The 21,367-nt window shown below is 39.9% G+C and overlaps 1 protein-coding gene across 1 annotated transcript in view; it reads left to right on the top strand.

Moving 5' to 3' along the window:
• Window positions 1-21,367, top strand: part of camta1a (calmodulin binding transcription activator 1a) — a 272,181-nt gene that overhangs the window by 3,781 nt on the left and 247,033 nt on the right. The window contains exons 2-3 of the mRNA XM_041055551.1: window positions 163-264; window positions 10,037-10,140. Of these exons, the coding sequence (XP_040911485.1) occupies window positions 163-264; window positions 10,037-10,140 (206 nt within the window). The remainder of the gene's footprint in view (window positions 1-162; window positions 265-10,036; window positions 10,141-21,367) is intronic.

A 21,367-nucleotide genomic window follows, 5' to 3' on the forward strand; every position in this document is an offset into this window, starting at 1 on the left:
CATCATATTTTGCCCAGCAGCTCTTGTGTGTTTTAAATGTATTTCAATATACTGTCTAGCTTCTGTTGATACTGCTTGCATGGGGAGTTTGCTTAGTTATATCAGGCTGGGAGAATGCTTCTTTTCCTCGATTTTCTCTACTTTTCTCTTTGCCTCCTGAAGGACTGAAGAAAGTTCGTAATCCGGATCGAATGTACAGATCAGCAGTGTGTTATGCTGGCCATGGTCCACCTAAGAGTATCAGTGATGACACAGAGATGAACAGTAAGAGTCAGTTATTAATACTGCATTGCTGCTCCAAGAGGCCACTAGCTGGCCAATCTATTATTCATTCATCGATTCATTTATTTACTTCTTGATTTCATCCGTACCCATGCCCCCTCCTTCTTTTATTCCCCTCCAACACAACACCTCCTCCGGCTGCTCTGTTGATTGAAGTGTCTGCTTTACGGGATCACGCTGTCAATAGCTGAAGTGTTGTCGTTAACTAAGAGTGATTGTTTCAGGTTAAGGCCAGGGGATCAGGACCTGAGCAGACCCTCAGAGAGAAAGCTTACACTTTGAGCCATCAATTATGGCTCTAGACTTGCCTTTCCCTGCTTCTCTTCAACCTGCATTTGATGGGTGAAAAATAAATCCAAAGTTAACAATGTGACTTTAAAATCTTGTAAAATCAAATTGTGTTTGACCAAAATATTTATGCAGCGTTGAAAAAAATGAATCTTATAATATATATATTTTTTTCTTCAGTGGATTAATCTGTGCCTTTGCCTGCCTCTCATTTCATTTATGCTCTGTGAGAACTGTAGACTAGGGGCAAAGAACAAAGACAACACAACATCATAGCTGAGGTTTTTTATGACTTGTAAAAACCAGCTTCTCTGGGAATTGCTTCAGTGCACTTACAAGTCTGTGCACAAGTGCTATTTTCTGTCATGACCAAAACAGATCAGTCAGAAATATAGGCCAAATTCTGGATTTTATTTGTGGGTGAGTTTCCTTTCAGTCTTCTTTAGAGAATGTGTCTGAATTTTAGCCTCTGTCTTCACCCATAGAAAGAACTGTCCTCTGCAAAGCAGATTGTTCCTCCGCAGAAAGGAGCCTGTTCAGTGTTAATGAATACACCAGTCTCTTCACTGCTGGAAGACTCTGTTGATCTAGACTAGAGACTGGGTAATTAAGTGTGCTCATGTATTGTCATTTCTAAATAGAGAGTCTGAAATCACCCCCAACCCCTTGTTAGACTCCTCACTCGATATCTGTCACTGGGAAAGCTCTGCTGCACCAAATCTTTTTGGTATTTTTAACAGAGAACGTTTTGAGAGATTTAATGGCAGGGGACTGCTTGTGCAGATCTATGAAACAGGGATGCAGACTGTAACAAGGACACTGTTGATAGACTTTTTGCGTTACCCCCTCATGTGTGACAGCTCTGACTGACAACACGTTTTGCCAGTCTTGCTATTTTCCCTCATGTTATTGCATGGTATTACAGTATCCTGTACCCATGTCAGACACCCTGTTTAATGCATTCAGCCTGGAGGTCTTTCTGCCTCTCCAGGACACTCTAGCAGAATAGAGCAGCTCAAACAGGCAGGTAAACCATTGATCTGAGTAATCGTCTGAGTAATTGTGGGAGTAGTTATGATACAGAAAGAAGGGCTTTGTTTGTGTGCATGTGTAAGCAAGAGGGAGAAAGTGAAAGAGAACAAGAGCAAGGGAGAGGTAGCAAGAGAGAGAGAGAGAGAGAGAGAGAGAGAGAGAGACCTCACCTCTGCTCTCCTTGAGATGGGATTTTTATGGATGGGTGAGCTTGGTGAGGGCTGAGAACACATAAAGAGTCATTTTCAGTTTGTTGCAGGCAGTTAACCGTGTGTGCATGTTTGTTGAACTTCGAGTAATAGGCCCAGGATTTTTTTTTTCAGCTGTTTGACTTTTTGACAGTCTTCCCTTATTATGCTATATTACACTGTAACATTACAACCACACAGAGCCATAGCGTGTCCAGGGTATAGCCATTGAGGGAATGTAAACAATGTAATTGTAAACAGTGAAAGCTGCCACACACTGCACACTGCGTCTTGTTTAGTCGTAGCATAATTGCATAAGCAAAGACGTCCAGTGAGATGTAGTGTAATTCAAATCTCTCGCTGGCATTAAGACTGTCTTTATTTTTCCCACTGGGAGGAAAAAAAAACACCTTTTGCATCTTTTAGAACAGCTGTTGTGTGTGTTGCAGGTCAAACACTCATCCTAGATGCTATCGCAACAGGCGATGTAATGTTCTCTTTGTTGTAGTTTTGTTGTAACATAGCAACACCACAGTGAAGTTCAGTAAGACTTTTTTTTTCTTTTGCTTGTGGGCGGTTTGTAATTTCACTGTATGTGAGAGTGTTATCGAACAGGCTATAGGCCAAATGATAAAGATAATTGGTTTCCCAGTCCTGTACTAACACATGGCTATTTTAAGTCTAAATACTCCTCTCCGTGTCCCCATCAAGAGCCATCAGGCAGTGGGGAGAGCGGCCCCTGGACTATAAGCCAATCACTGTTATTACTGCCAGGGAAATTTGACACTGCTTAAACTGTCCAGTGTTGTAGTAAAGCTCAGCTCAGGATCTCCCACAAGTAGCAGGGTGTAGACTTTGGCCTACTCACATGCTCTGTTTGCAAGTCGCCAAGCATCACCGATCTTCCTTCGAGATACAGTATAAAATCGATGATATAGATATTCATGACCTGTGCGTATTAAATAGTATTTTGCAAAGTTTTGTGACATTTCAATGTAAATTGTAAAAAATGGGATTTTGGACTATCGTGGAAAACAGAAATGTTACACAGTGGAATAACTGTCACAGAGCAAAGTGGGAAAAGTGTTTTTTTTTTTCACATGTTCAAAAGTATATTAAATTAGTTATTAGTCTGTATTATTTTTAATCATTAAAGCTTGCTTTAAAAATGTTAAATGAGCCTTAAAGTCATGACATTTGGCCGCAAATCATTATTGACGTTAGCAAGAATTTTGGGTCCTAATATGAAGGGTACAGGGGCAATATCCCATTACTGTAAATGCCATCGCAGTAGTAGCCTCCTGCAAGTTAAACCCCCTCTTTATCTTTCCTCCTTCTTCTTTCACGCCTCACAACCAGATTCATCGCTTTTAATTGACAGCATGTCGTCACTTGACCACAACACCATGGCTGTCTGAATTAATCACTGCTTTACATTTGACCACATTCTTACACATTCATCTGACAACCTCTTGTAAGCATGTTAACCTGTGGTCTGAGCTTTAGGTCCAGTCTGTCTCTGGGCTGGTTTGACATGTTTCCTCATATGGATCTGGTCATTATACTTACTGCATGACACATCCCACACATGCCAACTGTAGATTGTTTAAATTTAGATACTTGTCATATGTCTCATCATGTCTATGCCTTTCACTGACTATATATTTTTTTACATCCACCGCTGTGGATGCTGTAGAAACTGCATGTAAGTAGGCTGTGTAATATTTTTCTGTGCATGCTGTGGATTAATGGCATTTATGTCTTATATTTTCTTCCCTCCTGTCTATTGTAATAGGCCAGTGCTTTTGAATTTTTCGGTACCCATGCATGTTTTGTGTACACACCGAAAGATGATGGCTTTTCTTTTTTATATTTCTTTCAGATCCCCTGCTAGAACAATAATTCAAATAATAAGTGATCTACTGCTATACTGTCTCTGTCCCTCTCACTGTGACTGTGTAAATGTGTGAGTGTTATTATGTCCATTTAATACAGGGATTAGGTGATTGAAATATCTTCCTCAAACGCTTTTGGAACAAACATGAACAAACGTGAAATAATGCCACTTATTTTTCTTTAAAAATTTTTTTTCACTGATCCCTTCAGTTAAAATAGAGACATCGTTTTAGGCTTTCTGTTAGGAAATATGCAAAACAGGCAGTTCTTGATGTTGAAGTGGTGTTAAAGTGATGGACTTGTGATCATCATTAGGCTAAAGCTTTGATGTGAGACTCTGCATCAAAGCAAGAGTTAATTTGGAAAGGTGTGAAGGTTGTATTGTTATCTTCATACAGTATCATTCACTGCCACTGATCACTTGTTAACCTGTTGCTTGGCTGCAGTTTAGGCGCAGCAGATGGAGCGTGTTTTTTGTTTCAGATAACGTGGCATTTCTCACCCCAATTGATGAAATATGTCTGAGCTAAGCTCATTTGGCTAACTGTGCTAATTTTGGAGCTAAACTCTTAAGGGCATTTTTGGTCCAGCACAGTGGATGGCTGTCATCCAACTTAATGATAACAGACATTGCCACAGGCCTAATTCAGTTTCACAGCACTTCTTGCTGGACAGAGATGAGAGCCCAGTGTTTATCCACAGGCCCGCTCGTTCTTTTGTAATTCACCTCCCACGTGTTTCAGGTATAGCTACAAAAGAACAGATACTGTTACACTGCTCTTCACATCCTTAAGCCATATTAGCCACTGAACTGTTGTGGAAAATGTTTGCATTCAAACTGTTACTTTGGATATGCACCGCCAGCAGCGATTTGTTGAATGATCTATAGCCAAAACATTAGCTTGCAATTTCTCCACAATGTGGGCACAGATTAAAAAGAAAAACTGTCACTCCCAGAGCGCTCTGAGACAGAGACGGAAGAGAGAGGGTTTTGCGTTCAGGGCTCAGATATTGATTAAAGATTTGTTTTTGTCAGCCTTTCCAGTCTCATGACCCTCACTCTCGTCTCTAGGGTGGGGCTGGAGCAAGCTAGCATGACAGATACCCTTAAATTTGGCCCAAGTGTTTGCTTAGCAGCCAGGATCAGTGATAATCCAAACATCAGCACACAGAAATATATGTCTTTATACCCATTCGACAGAGGGTGATGTGAATTATGAAGGGGCATGCACAGGCTGCCACTGTTCAGAACACAAATGGCAACATGAAAGCTGCAGACCCGTAGCCTCTGCGCTGAAAAGAGCTCCTCTCCCTGTTTAGCCTTTTGTATGTGAGCTTGCTCATCAAGACCTAGAATGTAATTGGCTCCAGTGTGCCAGCTCAGCTCAGCTCAGCTCATCCTCTCATGTAACAAGCTCTAGTATCAGCCTGTCTTGCACTTTAGTGTTTTACAACCAAATAGTAGTTTTCTGTGTATCCTTTTCTTGGCTAATGTACAAGCAGTCATTAAGCCTGCTGTTTAGACTCCAAAATAAATATTAAACCTTACAGAGGAGTACACAGGAAATGCAAAGAAGCAGAGTTCCTTTCAGGCTTTGATCAGCTTCTGGTTAAGGGAAAAAAAAGAGCTACATTTACATTTTCAAAGCCAAAATTTTTGTGGGTAATTTGTTGTTTATACACCGATCAACTCAGAAAATGTGATTATGAAGAGCTTGTCTATATTCCATAAACCTATTCCAAATCTAACATCTAAGCTATTCCCCTGTGGGCCGCTTTCAGCTGACGCACAAACTACAGTATACGTGAATTTCCATGTCACAGTGGACATGTCTTTAATTAGTGAGCAATACTTTGTTGGGATTCTCACAGTTCCTCCTTTACATCTGAGGAAAGGCCCGGCGGAAGCAACCGTAGACGTACACCAGCTGAAATATTATTAGCGTGGATAAATAAGCTGCTGAAAGACCAAAACAGGTTAGAGTTATGAGAGAGTAAAAGAAACCTCAGCACTTAACAGCTATGGTGAGTTCGCTTTGGTGTCCTGTGAGAGCCTTGTAAGAAACGTTCATATGTAAACAGGACCCTCTCAAGTTAGACAAGGCCTCCCAGATTAGAGAGGACCAACACTGAACATGTGAAAAAGAATTGCCAAAGCTAAAACACATGGTTTATTTAACAGATGGAGCACATTGCACTATTTGAAACAAAACAGTAGTTAGCTGGCTCTTCAAAAAAAAAAACAAAACAGTCATCTCTATCTGAGATAGATAAAATCTTGAACACACTATTACCTCTGTATTACTGACGTTAATGCACTGTAGGCCCTTAAAAGGCCTCCACTGCATATGGACCACGTGTGACCAAGTGTTTTGTCTTTTGCACTGGTGATGCTGCAAACACCAGGACAGCATTTCAGAATAGTTGGCTTAATTTGAATGCAGTAAAATTACATGGTTATATTGTTAGAAATGCAGATATCTTGGTAAACATTTTATTGCTTAATTCCTGAGATATATTCTCTGATTATATTAAATATTTGGTCACAAATCCTTTGCAGTCAGTGACTCAACATGATCCACAGACATCAACAAACACTTGGCGTGTTCCCTGGTGATGCTCTGCCAGGCCTGTGCTGCAGCCATATTCATTCCTTGCTTGTTGTGAGAGCTTTTTGCCTCCAGTCTGGTCTTCAGCAAGTGAAACAGATGCTTACTTGGATTGAGGTCAGGTGACTGACTTGGCCAATCAAGAAGATTTCATAGTTTGGCCGTAAAAACCCAGCATGGTTGCCTTGTCACTATGTTTAGAATCATTGTCCAGCAGTATTGGCTTACAAATGGGGGGCTACGAATACAAGTGGCGATAACACCCGACGCTGTTAACCCGAAATATGAACTGTGGAACACTGAAAGTCAGCACTTTAAGCCCACTTTAAGACTTGAGGCAAAGACTACCTGAGGTGAAAGGGACAGGTGTTTGGTGTTGTTCTGAAAACAAGTTAGCTGTTGCAGTTTGACCCATTGGTTTTGCCGATTTATAAACACGGTCAGCAGTTGGAGGTGTAGCAGTGGATGTGGCACACAGCGCACGGGGGCTACGAAGCTGCTTAAAAACTCCCTGTGTCCTGATTGCAGCAATTAGCATCAAAAACTGTGCTCATCCTGAGTCATAACTCAGTCAAATCTGAACAAACATGCATAGATAGATAGACATGTTTATCTTAAGTGTGATTTACACTTTTTGGAGGATATCAGTGTCAATTGCAACTAAATGTCCATAAATCTGCTTAGAAATCTTAGGATAACGATGCTCCCGAAAGTCCAGAACTTGCCAGAGAATCATAATGTTTCTAAGTTTCCTACAGTATCAAATTAATCCAGTGATATTTGTCTGTTCATCCATGGGTGCATTGCAAACAGGAACTGCTAATAGCTAATTTGGCACACTTTTAATGCTGTTAACTTGCCAAAATGTAAACTAATATAGGCTATCCCCTCGATATGGAGTTCTGATGATGGCTGTCAGACTTTGAAAACCCCTGTGTCAGGGCAACTCAGAGCACTAGATGCAGGAGGCCCATGACTTCAACAAATGAAATGTTATACTGTAAGCTGCACCGCCATGTTTCTACAGAAGCCCAGAATGGACAAACCAAACACTGGCTCTAGAGAGTGTCTGTCCTGTTTTTACATTACCTGAAGGCCTCTGTAGGTTCTCCTGCTTGCTTGGAAAAGGGGGGTGGGGGGGGTGTGAAGGGACGGGTATTCACTTGATTGCAATCAGCAGCCTCACTGCTACATGCCACTAAATCACACACCCTGGTCCTTTTAGTCTTTTCTCATCATTCGGTATAGTTACATGCACATTAGTAATCTGATCACTAACCCAGTAATCTGATTTCAGAAGCGCTCATGTAAGGTTAAAGGATTACGAGGAACCCAGTTATCACATTGTTAGTCCTTCAGGGTTTACATAGGTTGCTCCTGGGGTATGGGGGTGGGGGGGCGGGGGTGTTAGCTGACAAATACAAGACTGGCATTTCAAAGTAAAATGCTGTTATGTGGCAGTTGTGTCACCTTTCATGTGCATAGCATTTTAGCCTGCTGGCAGATTGAGCAGACATATCCCCCCTGCGGTAGATTTCTATCCCGGCCCTCTTGGTGAGAAAATCCTCAACATACATATTCCAATCCAGCTCTGTCTGGTGTTGATGGTGTCATGCGAGGCTGTGCCAGAGGGCAGCACTGAATCCCGAATAATCTGTGCAGAGACAGACTTGCCATATGTATCTGCTGTCTGTCGGTTGCAAAGAGTGACTCTTCAGAGCACGTGTTGTAGGATGGTTGATGGCCAAAGCTTTGTACTGACCCACGCTGTAGCCGAGTGTGGATCGAGTGTGATTTTCTATTCCCGAGTGCGCTTCAATTTTGAAGGCCTTTGCTCTTCTTGACCCATTTAAGTGAATGACAACAAACGTGTGGCTCTGCATTAAAGCAAGTCTACACTTTCTTGCTTATTTTAAGTTTCTGTTGCATAATAATAATAATAATAAAAAAAAAAGTCCACATGTAAAAGCAGCTTTTCTCTGGTACCTCTCTGATCATTCAGTTGCAGCGTGCTTTCCAGTTCTGACAGTGAAACCGCTCTGCTGGTACCAAGGAGCAGATGCTGTATGTGATTCTTAATTGGGCATAGCGAATGATTACAAATACCTGTGCAGCTGATATAAAACAGAGTCTACATGCGAAATTATAGGTACAGATGGAAATGGCAAATTATACAGATCTACTCCTGTGTTCCTTTGGGAGCGATGATGTTCCACCTTACACGTTCTACTCGGAGGCTCCAAGCCAGCTCCCATCTCTGCAGACCAACTGTGTTCACTGAGGTTTCTGGGCAGAAGCGCTATGGTCTTGCTGTGACGTTGAGCGAGCTACATACACTCTTGTTATATCCCCATAATCAAGTGCACTACTGGATTATTTGTATTGGCTTTAAAGTGTTATTTTGCTTTGTTTGAACTTTTTCTCTCTTTTTCAACCAGTGACATCAGCTACCCCAGGGATCCATAGTCAGCACTCGCATTCAGTCTTTTTTCTGTCTCTCCTTTTACTCACCCATTTCTCCCTTGGTATTCTAACCCACAGTTGTATGAGTGTGAAAGAATGCTGCTCGGTCTGTGACATTTGTTTTTTAGTTGTAATATATTTTCAAGCTAAATAGCATTCCACATAAATGCAGTGTTTTCCATTACTTTCTGTGAATTTATTCACATTAAATCCACACACATTAAAACTGAATAATAGATTCATTTGCACATGCTGGAACATTACCTGGATTAAGTAACTCTACATCCAAGATTTGCAGTGCTTGATTTACAGCTTGTAAATGCATTAGAAGCGTGGTATATACAAAAGATTAGAAGCCTTTGTAGTGAACCATACATCTTTTCCACACCGACTTTTTGTGTGTTGATCTACCTGAGATTGTTTTTTGTTTTTTTTTGTTTTTTTAAGTAGCACTGTAGAACTGTCTCCAACTTCCTTCCTAAAAAGTTTCCTCTGTCATTTCACAGTGCTTGACAGTCACAGATTTTCTGCATTTAAAATCACTGTTAGCGATAAGATCCTCATTTTGTATGTAAATTACTGAAATTATTTCCACATAAGCCCACATCTAATGTTCTGAACAAAACACCCCACGACCATAATAGGGTTCTTCCTGATATTATAAATTCAACACGTTTTTGTCTCCCTAAACAAATATAGTGCGTTCACACTTAAGCCATCTGCATATTTGAGCCAGAAGAAAGCAACATAATGAAATGAACATTTGAATGCATCCATGCATGCGGGTGTCTTTAAACCTCACTGTTTTATAATACATGTGAACTGTTTGTGAAATGTAAATTACAGATTGAACGACATACATTATGATGTAAGCATTGGGCCTGGTAATTGTAATTATTTCCCTTAATAATTTACCACATTCTGGCGTGCAGCACGCAGATTCCTATACTAAATCCCCATACACTATAAAATCACTCAAGGGTGTTTATTGTGTCTAAATAATGAATAGACACAGCCTTTACAAGTTGACAGTGAAAAATTTCTGGCGAACTCCCCTGATAGAGTGCATTTCACAGTAAAATAATTTAGCCCAGCACAAAATAAAATGTATGCAATATTCTATTCTTAAATTAATTTCCTAATTCGGTTGGAGATAGTTATTTTACAGTCAGCATTTTGCTGCAGAGAGACTGATAGACTGATAAGGAGGGAGACGAGCAAGTCAATAAGGTTTGAAGCCTATGCTAAATAATCTGTTTTGTTTTGCTCTTGTTGTAGATGAACATGGACATTTGAAAATATACCTGCCCAAGAAGCTGCTTGAATGTCTACCAAAATGCACCTCGCTGCCAAAGGAGAGACACCGGTGGAACACTAATGAGGTAAGGCTACTGCTTCTTATCGTACCACTTTCTTCTCAATCCATCTCTTTACAAAGGTGCCCGTCCAAAAGACACGCTGTTCTCTGCGGCCCTTTTCAGACAGATTTGTAAGTCCAGTGAACTGCCTTCAAAGCAACGCAGCACCTTTTCATGAGATTCCCCAGCTCAAAATACATCTATAGAGAAGAAAAAGAAACCTTTCTCTTAATTGCTCACGCAGGCCACTGAGGTAACCAAATATGTCACATGACAACAGTGAGCCTAATGACAAAATTAATGTTTATAAATGTATTCTGTTTAGTTAATTCTCTGCTGTCCCCCTTTAAGATTGCTTCTATTTGTCAATTTGATATTATTGTTTTAATTGTGTGAAAGATTTGACAAGATTCATTATTTTTATATTTCTCATTACATTTTATTTTTACTATATGTTACATTTACAGTGCAACTTAACTAACTTTTCTGAGTCCGTCACCTTTGTAGTGATTTAAGTGAGGTGATTTTGAAATTATCTTTATATTGACCCAAAGCTGCTTCTATTTTTTTTTTTAACTTCATCACAAAATCTCTAACATAACCACAGTATAAACCACAAAATAGACCAAACATTCTTTTCCTGTATCCTCATGTTTAAAGTGAGACAGTTGTGAAGTGTCTCTCATCTTGTAGTTTATGTTTGCCGGCATTCATTTTCTAAGGAAACCCTGTCTGGCATAAATCAGAGGTTAATGTCAATTGCACGTTGAGTCTTATTCATAAGACTTCAATACCTGCTGTATTTAGTAAGCATCACAAGGGCCTCTCAATGTAAATGTAAACAGTGTTTAACATTGGTGCTGTGAAAGCTCAAGGTGTCTCGCATTTCATATTTGCATCACATTAGGGAAGATAATGCGCCACTTTACATTTTCTCTCTTGAAAAATCAAACCCAAAAATCATTTGTTTTGGTGAGAAGATGTTACAGATGCCCTTTGCAGCAGTTTTCCTTTTTCTAAAGGACAGCTATTTAAATTTTTCTTTAGCACTTAATGATTTAGTCAAAGGAAAATTTGTCTTGTTTGATTTTTATGGTGTTTATACAGGAATGTTTTTTTTTTTTTGTCTCCTGACAAAGTGAACTGCTGCATTAGTTACTGCTGACTAAACTGGCAAAACAAGAGCGGGATTTTTTCTCATCATAGTCCAAAGTCCACAATAAAAACATGAATATAAAAATTTTAAGATAATTTACCAAAGCCGCCTTTTTTTTAATCCATCTTTACAAAACAGTTTACACATAGTAATAGATTTGCTTTTAGATTATTTAATTGTATTGACCATCATGTGCACAAACATGTTAACTGTAGTTTCCTGACAGCAACTTATGTTACTTCATTTGCCTTTTCTCAGGAGACAGGTTAATACATTTATCTCTTTCGTTTCCACTCGTGATAGATGAAAAAAAAAATCTTTTTCAGAGAATAGCTGGTAGTAATTAGACCTAAATACACTCTATGACAAATCTTAAAACCAATATGCAAAAAATCAGCCATCCATGCTTTTGATTAACAAATTGTGACCATATAAATATAGTCATCTGCAGTGATGAAAGTTAATTGACTGAAAAACAACCAGATGATAAGTCACCAGACAGGCTCGTTTCTAAGGAACAGGATGTTCAAAAAGACAATCTGTCATTGACATACAGTGAAATATTACTTTATACCCGCCTTGTGCAGTCGATATATTTTAGAAAATAGCTGAATGGATTAATTTATCTGTGGTAAAGACATGGATCTGTAGAAGTAGACAAAATTACAGCAGTGATTGATACAGCAGGAAATACCCATAGTTTCATATACTGTACATCACTCGCAGTCTCCATTCAAGTCCCCATCTGTCAAATCTTTGCTCACTAGCCTTGCCCTAGTTATGAAGAAAAAAAAATGTATAACGCTTGTGTGTTTTCTAATTGGCTGATGTTGTAACTTGCTTGCCCTGTCTGACCTGCATTGTGCTGCTAGCAGTCTAAATTAATTAACATGGCTTTGAAATTGATCTCAGAATGTAAGTCTAAGCATTTGCTGGGGATAAATGCTGTCGGCTACAGTTGTTAGCATGTCTTGTCATTTCTTACCAAATTAAATCATAACAGACATATTTTAGGAAGGAAAAAAAAAACAAACACGGTGTGTGTGGTGTGTTTCTGGGCTGCAGATTCCTCTGTGGATGTTTGGTGGGCTGATAGGATATTGGAAAAAATGAGCACAAAAAAAAAAAAAAAAGGCTCTAGTGGTGTTGTGGTGTGAATGCCAATAGTGTTTTCCAGGGTTGAAGAGAGTGAGGCAACCTTTTCCTAAAATCAAGGACGTTTCTTTTTTTGTGCAGACCATGCAAATCAGTGTTTGTGCCTCATTGGTGGCAGACAGGCAGGAAGGGAGGGATCAGAGAGGCTCTTGTCGGTGCAGTAGTGTGACTCTTAGTGAAAGTGACACCTCATCAATTCTGTGCATATTTCTGGCACTAGCTCAGCATGCTTAATGCATTAATTTCCCACCTTTTACATTTAAGAAATCTCAGCAGCGTGGTAGGTTAGAGCTGCTAATGCTCATTTGAGAAAAAAGGGAAACTGATTGTGTGACATATACCGTAGTTATTTTTCTCCCGTGATAATTTTAAAGCTCATACAGTTTTGCTGCTTTGTGTTTGAAAACTTGTTATGTCAGATAACATGCACTCTCTAGCACACCTGTTGGAGCTCCACAAGTTCATTTAACTGTGTGAAATATTTAGAGCTGCAATGATGACTCAATTAATTTTAATAGTCCATCTGCAGAAAACCAATCAACAAACTATTCTGATCATCTGATTAACTGTGTAAATCATTTTTCAAGAAAAAGTATCTCTGGTTCCACCTTCTCCAAAAGCTGATTTTCCTTGTCTTACATTATATTAAATTGGATGTCTTTGGGTCTTGGATTGTTGGTCAGACAAGACATTTGACAGACGAAATTACAGAAGACACTATTTTCACTTTTTTCTAATTTATAGACCAAATAATTAATTTAGAAAAAGATTTTCTGACTAATTTATAAAAGAAACAGTCACTAAAAATTTCATACTGTACTGTGTAATGCAGTTCATTTAAATTTAATTCAATATAATGCTGTTAAAATTTGTTTGCCTGGGAGCTGCCTGTTCAGTGTTTTGGGGAGGACACTTAAAAACAGCAACAACAATCTTTACTTGGCTTTATAATAAATCAGTTAAGACTCACAGCTCTCTCTCTCATCAGTGCTGCCAGGTTATTAGGTTTCTACCTATTATTTGTGCACATTCATATATGCAGTGGACCTCCAAGAAGGCATTCTTTGTATTCCTGACATGACTGCAAGAGCTACTGCACATTCTCTGTGAAGTAATATTCATAGTTCGTGTTGTTCCTCTCCCCTTCCACCCACTTTTTGCAGTCGTACATTACATGTTCAAATCTGGGATAATTCTGTTTCAGTTTCATTCATGAAGAGACACACACTTCATTTTATTTTTGGTGATTGAGGATACAACTTGCTGCTTGGAAACTTTAATCTGGAAGGAAGAGCGAGAGGGGGGTGTGGTGTTGCTGTTGAGGTGAAGTGAAGCTAATGCAGAACTATTCATTTCTATCTCATTCTCACGATTCCCCTGTGTAGTTTCATGAGAAGAAGGTGTGCAGGAATACATTTCAAGCATTTACTGGAAAATTAGATAAACCAATCGAATCAAAATTCAAGGGAGAGGATGGGAGTTTAGAAGGTTGAATGGTGCTCTCGTCATTGAATCATGAGCAGCGTGCGAGGTACGGATATGCTATCAGCCTTCAAATTATCAATGGGAGAGAAGTATCTGGCAGTGCTTGAGAATTTACTTAGCAACTGTAGCCAAGAAAAAAAAAAAAAACAAGGTGTTACTGAAAGAAATACAAAAGGAGGTTATGATTGGAATAACGTTTTTATGTAGAAATAATCAGTGACATTTCTCTGATTTCTCATCTGTTAAAATGAGACATGGTGATACTCCACTTCATAGTAAGTTTGCACAGGAAAATAGAAATACTTCCCAGAAGTCTATATTTACCTTGTTAAAGTCTAACTGCTCTCTCCGCCATTGATGTCCCCATGTCTCTCAGGTGAGACACATCCTCACAGAATTCCTCCTCTCCTCTCTGCAGCCAGCTGCTATTGTCCTCTTGGTGCCCTGGCATGATGACCTCTATTTTGCTAGACATTTCGGCCGAGATTAGGATCTTTTTAAAGAACGACATCTTACACAGGAGGGGCTTCAGGCTTATGTCGCTTTCAAGATCAAACAGTCAGCCTGAGGTTTGGTTACGCTGGCATGAAGGTTGCAGAGCTTAAGATGTGCTGAAGAGCTGCGATTTTTACCAGTGCTGTGTTGACTTCTTGGTCTTTGGTTCACTTTACAGCTCTGATTCAGGCTGTGTATTATTATAAGATTTAAAATAAGTGTGTCATCCGTTGAGAAACTACCCGTCAAAGAAGGGAGCTGATTTTATTTAGGCTAGACTTTTCTGCAATTCAGTTTGACTTTTCCCCTTAACTATTGTACTTTCGTCGCAGTTCTTGTGGGCATTGAGTTTGAATGACAGCTTTTATGACTTGCCGCTGGAGTCTTGAGGACAAGAGCGGGCAATACTTTCTCTGCCCCAACATGCTGGATTAGACCCCTCAGTGTTAGCCTCCTTGTAGACATAAACCTTGCTGACATTTAACAAGTGGCTCAAATGTGTTACATTATAAAGCACTGACAAACAGAGAAAATTTGCCAATTTTAGAGTAGTGACTATATTCGCAGTCACTCAGTCTTAAAAAGCAGAGGCAAAGGAGTACAGCATGAAGCTTTGGTTGAGGGAGGACGTTGGGCCTAAGCTGGTGTGACACCCACAGCCTTTAATGAACGGCACAACGCTCTGAGTACTGTGAGCTCCCACTCAGCTTAGAGGAGACTGCTTCTGAACTGGTGCTGAACCAAAACAGACAAGAGACCATCAGCTCAGGCCTCCACCGGCCTGCTACACATTTAATGCCCCTGTCGTCAGGAATAATCCTTCTCTGCATCACGCCACCGCCGGCAGCAACACAGCATGGTGCCTACATGCAATATGCCGCCGCTCAGGACAGAGCAGGAGCACCACTCGAAAACACTTAGTGGGCTCAACGGGCAGCGGGGGCAACTGGCAGGGAAGAAGTGATCAAAAACCACAGCAAATGAAATTAAAGGTGAGATCAGATAAACCCGAGAGACGGTCAGTAACACTACAAGATAGTTGCCTAAAGACAAGTTCAATTGGATGCAGAGCAGTGTAATCATTCACTCCTCCTAAAACATATGTGTTAACCAGCTCCATGTCACTAAGGTATCTTGAATCCTGCTGCTATGATTTTACACAACAATACACTCACAGTTTATTCATTCATCTGCTCTTTGGAAACAGTAATGCCTCTTTTTCAGTGTATTTTTTTTTTTTTTTTACTAAAATGTTTTAAATTAAAATATGAAAGGATAACAACAATAGCTCTGCAACTCACATGTGTAATGGATGTCTTTTACAATGAAAGCTTTATTCTAGACTTTCAGTGAACAATCCTTGATTTCTGTTCGCCATGGTATCTCAGTGTCGCACCCATCCAGTTTTATGCTTTCTGCAGTCCAGCAGCATTTCCTGAAACTCAGTTAAATGTAGTTTATTTAGCTTCACTTTTCACTTTCTTTGCTGTGGTCTGTGTAGGCGGGTCAACTGAGCGCTTTGTGCTTATTTATTGTTCAGACCTGTAACACTTACAGTAACAAATGGCAAAATTTGAATTTCATGTGGCTTTGCATTTTTTAAATATTAGTCCTGTGAGCCATGGTCTCCTCTGACACTGCCTTGCTACAGCCACGAGACTGGTTAACAGAGGTGGTAAGTGTCTAATCACACCCACTGATGATACAGGTCCAGCTGGTCAACATAAACTTTAAACTAGGCAGTGGAGTGCTGTTTTATTTACTGCAAAGCAAATTCACAGTGCTTGGCTGAATTAGACAACTCATCTTGCTATTAATGCAGTTACTAGATGACAGTTTAAAACAATCGCCACCTCATTTAAAAAAATGACCTTTGCTGCTCAGTTCCCCTGAAGCTCAATAAGCCTAATGTTGCACTGTGTAAAAACACCGTAATTTCTTCTGGCATCAGTGGAGGCACTCTTTATTTCAGGTGAGGTGAGGGGCCTCCACTGCGAAACACTGCAGGAACCCGTGTGCAGCCTCCTCCGTTTCGTGTGCATCTTATTAAATCAACAGACCTCGATTTGTAGTGAGCATGCCCGCGTTTATTCATAGCACTGTACTCAACACCAGCTCAGCCTTTTACAAACAAAACAAATTAGAGTTTGTGTGGAGTGTACTGCAGGCCCAAGACTTTGGTTTGAAAGTCCTGGTGCAAAAGCTGAAGCATCCCCTTTGGAATATCCTGACCTCATTAAAACACCAGCTGGATAAAAGCTTTCTCCTGTAGATTAGAATAACTTGTATTAGAGAGAGCTAACTGCCCTGGTCAGTTCACCAGGTATTATTTATTTGACTCTTCTTTGCCAATCCCAATACATTTCTGCCATTTCTGTCATTACACTGCCAAACCTGGAGCGACAGTGTTGTTTTTATGGATGTCAGTGTTCAGAGAATTCACCTAATCGAACACAAGGTCATGCTTGATTAAATGTTTATCTTCATTTGAGCTCCTTGCCATGCATGGCTCTGTGGAGAGTAATTAAAACGACTCCCACCAAACTGCAAATGTTTACAGAAATGTTCATTAGCTTCTCTGGGACAATCATTGGAAATTAAAGGTCATGCTTGTCCATCTTTCTGTTTGTTTGTTTGTTTATCTGTTTGTTTGCTGTTGTTGTTGTTTTTTTCCTGGGTTAGATTCGTACAATGTTTCCTCAGTAGCAGGTACTGAGAGCTTGTCACTGAATGGAGTAGGTGCAGTGCATCCTGTGGGGATCTTTTTTTAACCAAGGTTCAGGTTCTCTTTATATCAGCTCTTCATTGAACCACTCGGTTGAGGTTTAGGTGGCAAAATGCCTGCACAATTTATTCTGGCTGCTCAGAGAGCGCAGTTATTCAGCCACAGTGTTGCAGGGTTGCAGTGTGACAACTTCTCACTTTTTCTTTTCAGAGTTTTTTTTTTTAATGGGAACACCCAGGCTAATTTATGCCTATGTACGCCTGTGTCTGCGTGGGGCGATCATATACTTTCATCTACTACAGTTTCCACTCAATTACAGTTCACCAAACATTTTTTTTCATCACATTTGGCTCGTGAAAGCAGAAAACAGGAAGATAAGGAACTGGTAGAGTTTCTTTGGATGGCTGACTTCATAGTAACTTCCTGTGAGCTTGATAGCTTTACTGATTGCTAGCGTTGTAGCTTACTGTGAAGTGTCAATTGCTAGGCTACGGTGTAGTGAGGCAGTTGTAATAGAAACCCACCAGTCAGGTCATTCAGGGAGTCCTGCATGCTATAGGGACCCTTTGCTTTTTCCTCTGGATGCGCACATCAAGGCAGGGGTCCTCAGTATCCTCTGAAGGCAGGGGTATCCACTCAAAATTGCATGACCTCTATTGTAGCAGATACAGGTCACTCCACCTCCTGTGGGAAGCCTCCAAATTGAACCCAGCTTGTGTCTTTGATTTCTTTCCAGCTCCCTCTTCCTCTGGTTTCCCTCCTTTACTCTTATCTTCTGTCTCCCTTTTCCCTCATGTGTTCACTGAGCTGCAAAGCTATTCAGGTATAGACGGAAAGATTTCTACCTTTCCCTCTGAATTGCTGGGTCAGGATTTTTCTGTTGCGGAACCATTTTGTAATGGAGTTTAACTTTATTTACTAGATAAAGGAAAATGAGTTCTGCATTTGATGTGTGCGTCTATGCTTCAATAAACTGTTATATTGTTCCTTATACAGTAGATGTTCATATGAGTGAATGCCTCTGTTCTGCCAGCCATGAATGGGATTGAATGGCAGGAGTATTATCATATTTACTACCATGATCCTGTCTGCAATCTAAGTAGCCTCTTGGAAGTTTCAAGTGCATATTTGCAAAGTGATATGTTTTTTTTCTTAACTCAGTCTTTGTATACAATATGGTATGTTTTTCCACTGGTGCTGCTTGAGCTAGTAAACATGTCTAAGCCTGTCACCATGTGGAGACATAGCCCATAAAAATAACATTTTGTGGAGAGAGCGTTCTTTGATTTTCACCAGCTCAGGGTGGTGATTCAGTGGTGCATTTATATAAACTTTCTTTAACTAGAAAAGTATTCCATCTTCTCTTTGGAACTATTCATTTATATCTCTACTCGCAATTAACTGATATGAAATTAGCAACAAGCAGCCTCTAACCATTTAAATAGAGTGGAAATTATGGCAAATTGGCCAAAATGGAAACAAAAAGAAAACCAAACTGGAGCTCGGAGGAAAATACGCTGCTCACAGAGGAGGCACATCAGAGAAAACATATAATAAAAGGGAAATTTAGTACCACAAGAGTGCCAAGTGACAAGAGTAGACAAAAAAAGATGCATGGAAAGAGATTGCAAACAAAATTAATGCCAGCTTTACTCTTGTCGTTTGTACCCTGCGGAATACAAAAAAAGTGGTTTAACATCCTGTCAGAAGTGTGTCAGGAGATTGCAGCTTACAAGAAGGGCGCTTCTGCAACTGGTAAGCTATAAAATTACTCTATTCTGAATTATGCATATTACTTCGGATAACATATTGTTCATGACCAGTGCTATATTGTTCAGCGAGTGTGCTTAATGCTTTGGGACCGCCGCCTGTACAATCAAATTTTTCAGGCTGACATCATGTCTTAGAAAAACGATGTGAGAGAAGAGGTTGCAGTTTGATGTTCCGCTGTGCGCTGCAGGTAAAGCAATCTATGTCGCGGATAAAGTTTTCTACCCCAACTATAAAAAGGCAACAATACGAACAATTGAATGAGTACCATACTGCAGGTACAACAGTCGGCACACTGTTGTGGCAATGGTTGTGTGTTCGTCACAGAAACATAGAGTGACTGTGCTGCACTTAGAAGCATACGTTTTCACATTCTTTTTTTAAAATAATAGATGATGTTAACTGCTCTACAGTCTTCTTTCTATTGGTGTTTCTTTTTTTTTTTTCCTGTACCCAGGAGCTTTGTTCCTCCTTATCAGTCAGACATCTCTTCACACTTAGTGCCGTCAGTGCAGGAAAAGGCTGCTTTGCTCCAAAAGAGCCTCTTACTGTGACGACTAAAGTGGCACCTATAATTCTAGCACTTGTTCGTAAGGGTGTTTGCAAATATTGACATCACAGAGATGCGTAAAAAGGCCCCACATTACACACAGACATAGTATTTACCATATTTATTACAGGATCTTCTTCTAATATTACGTACCGTAAGGACAAGTAATAATGTAATAACAGTAATAAATTCAAACCATATACAAGTGAAGATGAAAACTTTGAAAACACTTGAATTAAATGTCATAGACTGCAGGATCTACTCTGATTTACTTTAAGAGAGATGTAATTTTCAATGAAGCTAAATTAAAATCAACAGCTCCACCTTAAAATTCATGGTCTTGTAACGAGCTTGTAACTAGAATTCCCAGGTCAGTATCTACTATCACAATCTCCGTTGTTTCTCCACATAACTGAAAGCAAGCTCCCACTGATTGTCAAAATATTTTTCTAAGCTTAAGTTATATGTCAGACATAGCTAAAGACCTTATATAGATGTGTTTAAAGGCATGTTTAATTTTGTTTTCTGCTTCGAATCATGTGGGCTAATACATTAATTATTGATTGATTATTCAGACTCCAATCAACAAACAGTAACCTGAATACTTGATGTGGCTCAGTTTTAAGGATCAGATCGAGACCAGAGAGTTTCCACAAATCTTGATTAGTTCCAAAGAGAAACCATTGTTTTAAGGGAATACGCAGAATATTCTTTGTTAGAAATCAATAGTTTAGTAGTTATCTATAGCTGTAGTAAACTGTTTGTAAGCTTTCATTATAGGGTTGCAGTACGTTTTATTGATTTTATTCCAAGGCTATAGCTTTTGTTTGCATTATAGTGTATCATATTATGACTGTATATACATTTTAAGCGTGCCACATCCCTGCTCTATAGTTCTGATGGAGCACATCTGTCTGAAGAAACATCATCATGGTGGAACTCCTTTTTGGAAAATCTACAGTAAAACTGTGGCTTTGCTGGGCTGAGCATGGGCTGAGTTCATTTTGGGGTGGCTTGCCCTTTCAGTTGTGTTTTTGTTGTCCATTTTTAGATGTTCTAAGTTGTTTCGTAACGCTCCATGTAGCTTAGTATTTGTTCGGCTCTACTGCTTGTCCCATTTTGTATTTCACCAAGGTTAAACAACATCGCTGGCCGGCAGAAGAACACCATGTATCTTTTTATTTTTGTTGAGAGAGTGAAAGCAGGGAGAGAGGCTACTTCATCTATTCCTTAGAGGAAAGAGGATCTTTTTTTAGAGTATCAAAGGAGCACATCATTTCCACGCTCCAAAATATAACATGTTAGGATGGAGTTTAGTTATCTGGCACCGGATGGAGGAGGCTGCCCTGACATAGAGTGGATGTTTCACAGACGTTCTCCAGGAAATCCCTTTGACTGTTCTTTGGACTCAGTAGGAGGCTTGGCATTTTGGTAATCAGTGGAAGGCCACATGGGTTCTTCTGATTCATGGCATCCTTCCTGCTTACCCTACTCACTTTCTTTGGTCCATCTTTCTCTATCTCCGTCTCTCTCGTGCTGTCTCTCTTGTTGTGTGTTGGTCTTTGATCTCTAAAGGTCCTTGAGAATGAAGAGCCAGCAACAACAGCAGGCTGGGATTCTCTGTGGGCCTGTTTGGATCCCAGCCCATCATGCCCTTTTCTATCTGATGGACGGCTCCAGGCATGGCAGTGCCTCTATAGTCCTGTTGTATTAGGCCTTCATCTGATTAAACCCCCTCTCATTGTCAAAGGCGGGGAACTAGAACTAGGGCTATCATTGACCTTGTTTGTAAGCAGCAGGGACGGTCTTAAAATGCAAGCATTTTCTTGCTTTTATCCAGTCTTTAATATCTTTAATAATCCTTTTTTTTCTCTAAACCATAGAGGCTGTTAAGCTGAGGGTTGCAGTTCCTCCC

This window comes from Toxotes jaculatrix, chromosome 2 (assembly GCF_017976425.1).
Source record: "Toxotes jaculatrix isolate fToxJac2 chromosome 2, fToxJac2.pri, whole genome shotgun sequence".
Classification (NCBI taxonomy): domain Eukaryota; kingdom Metazoa; phylum Chordata; class Actinopteri; family Toxotidae; genus Toxotes; species Toxotes jaculatrix.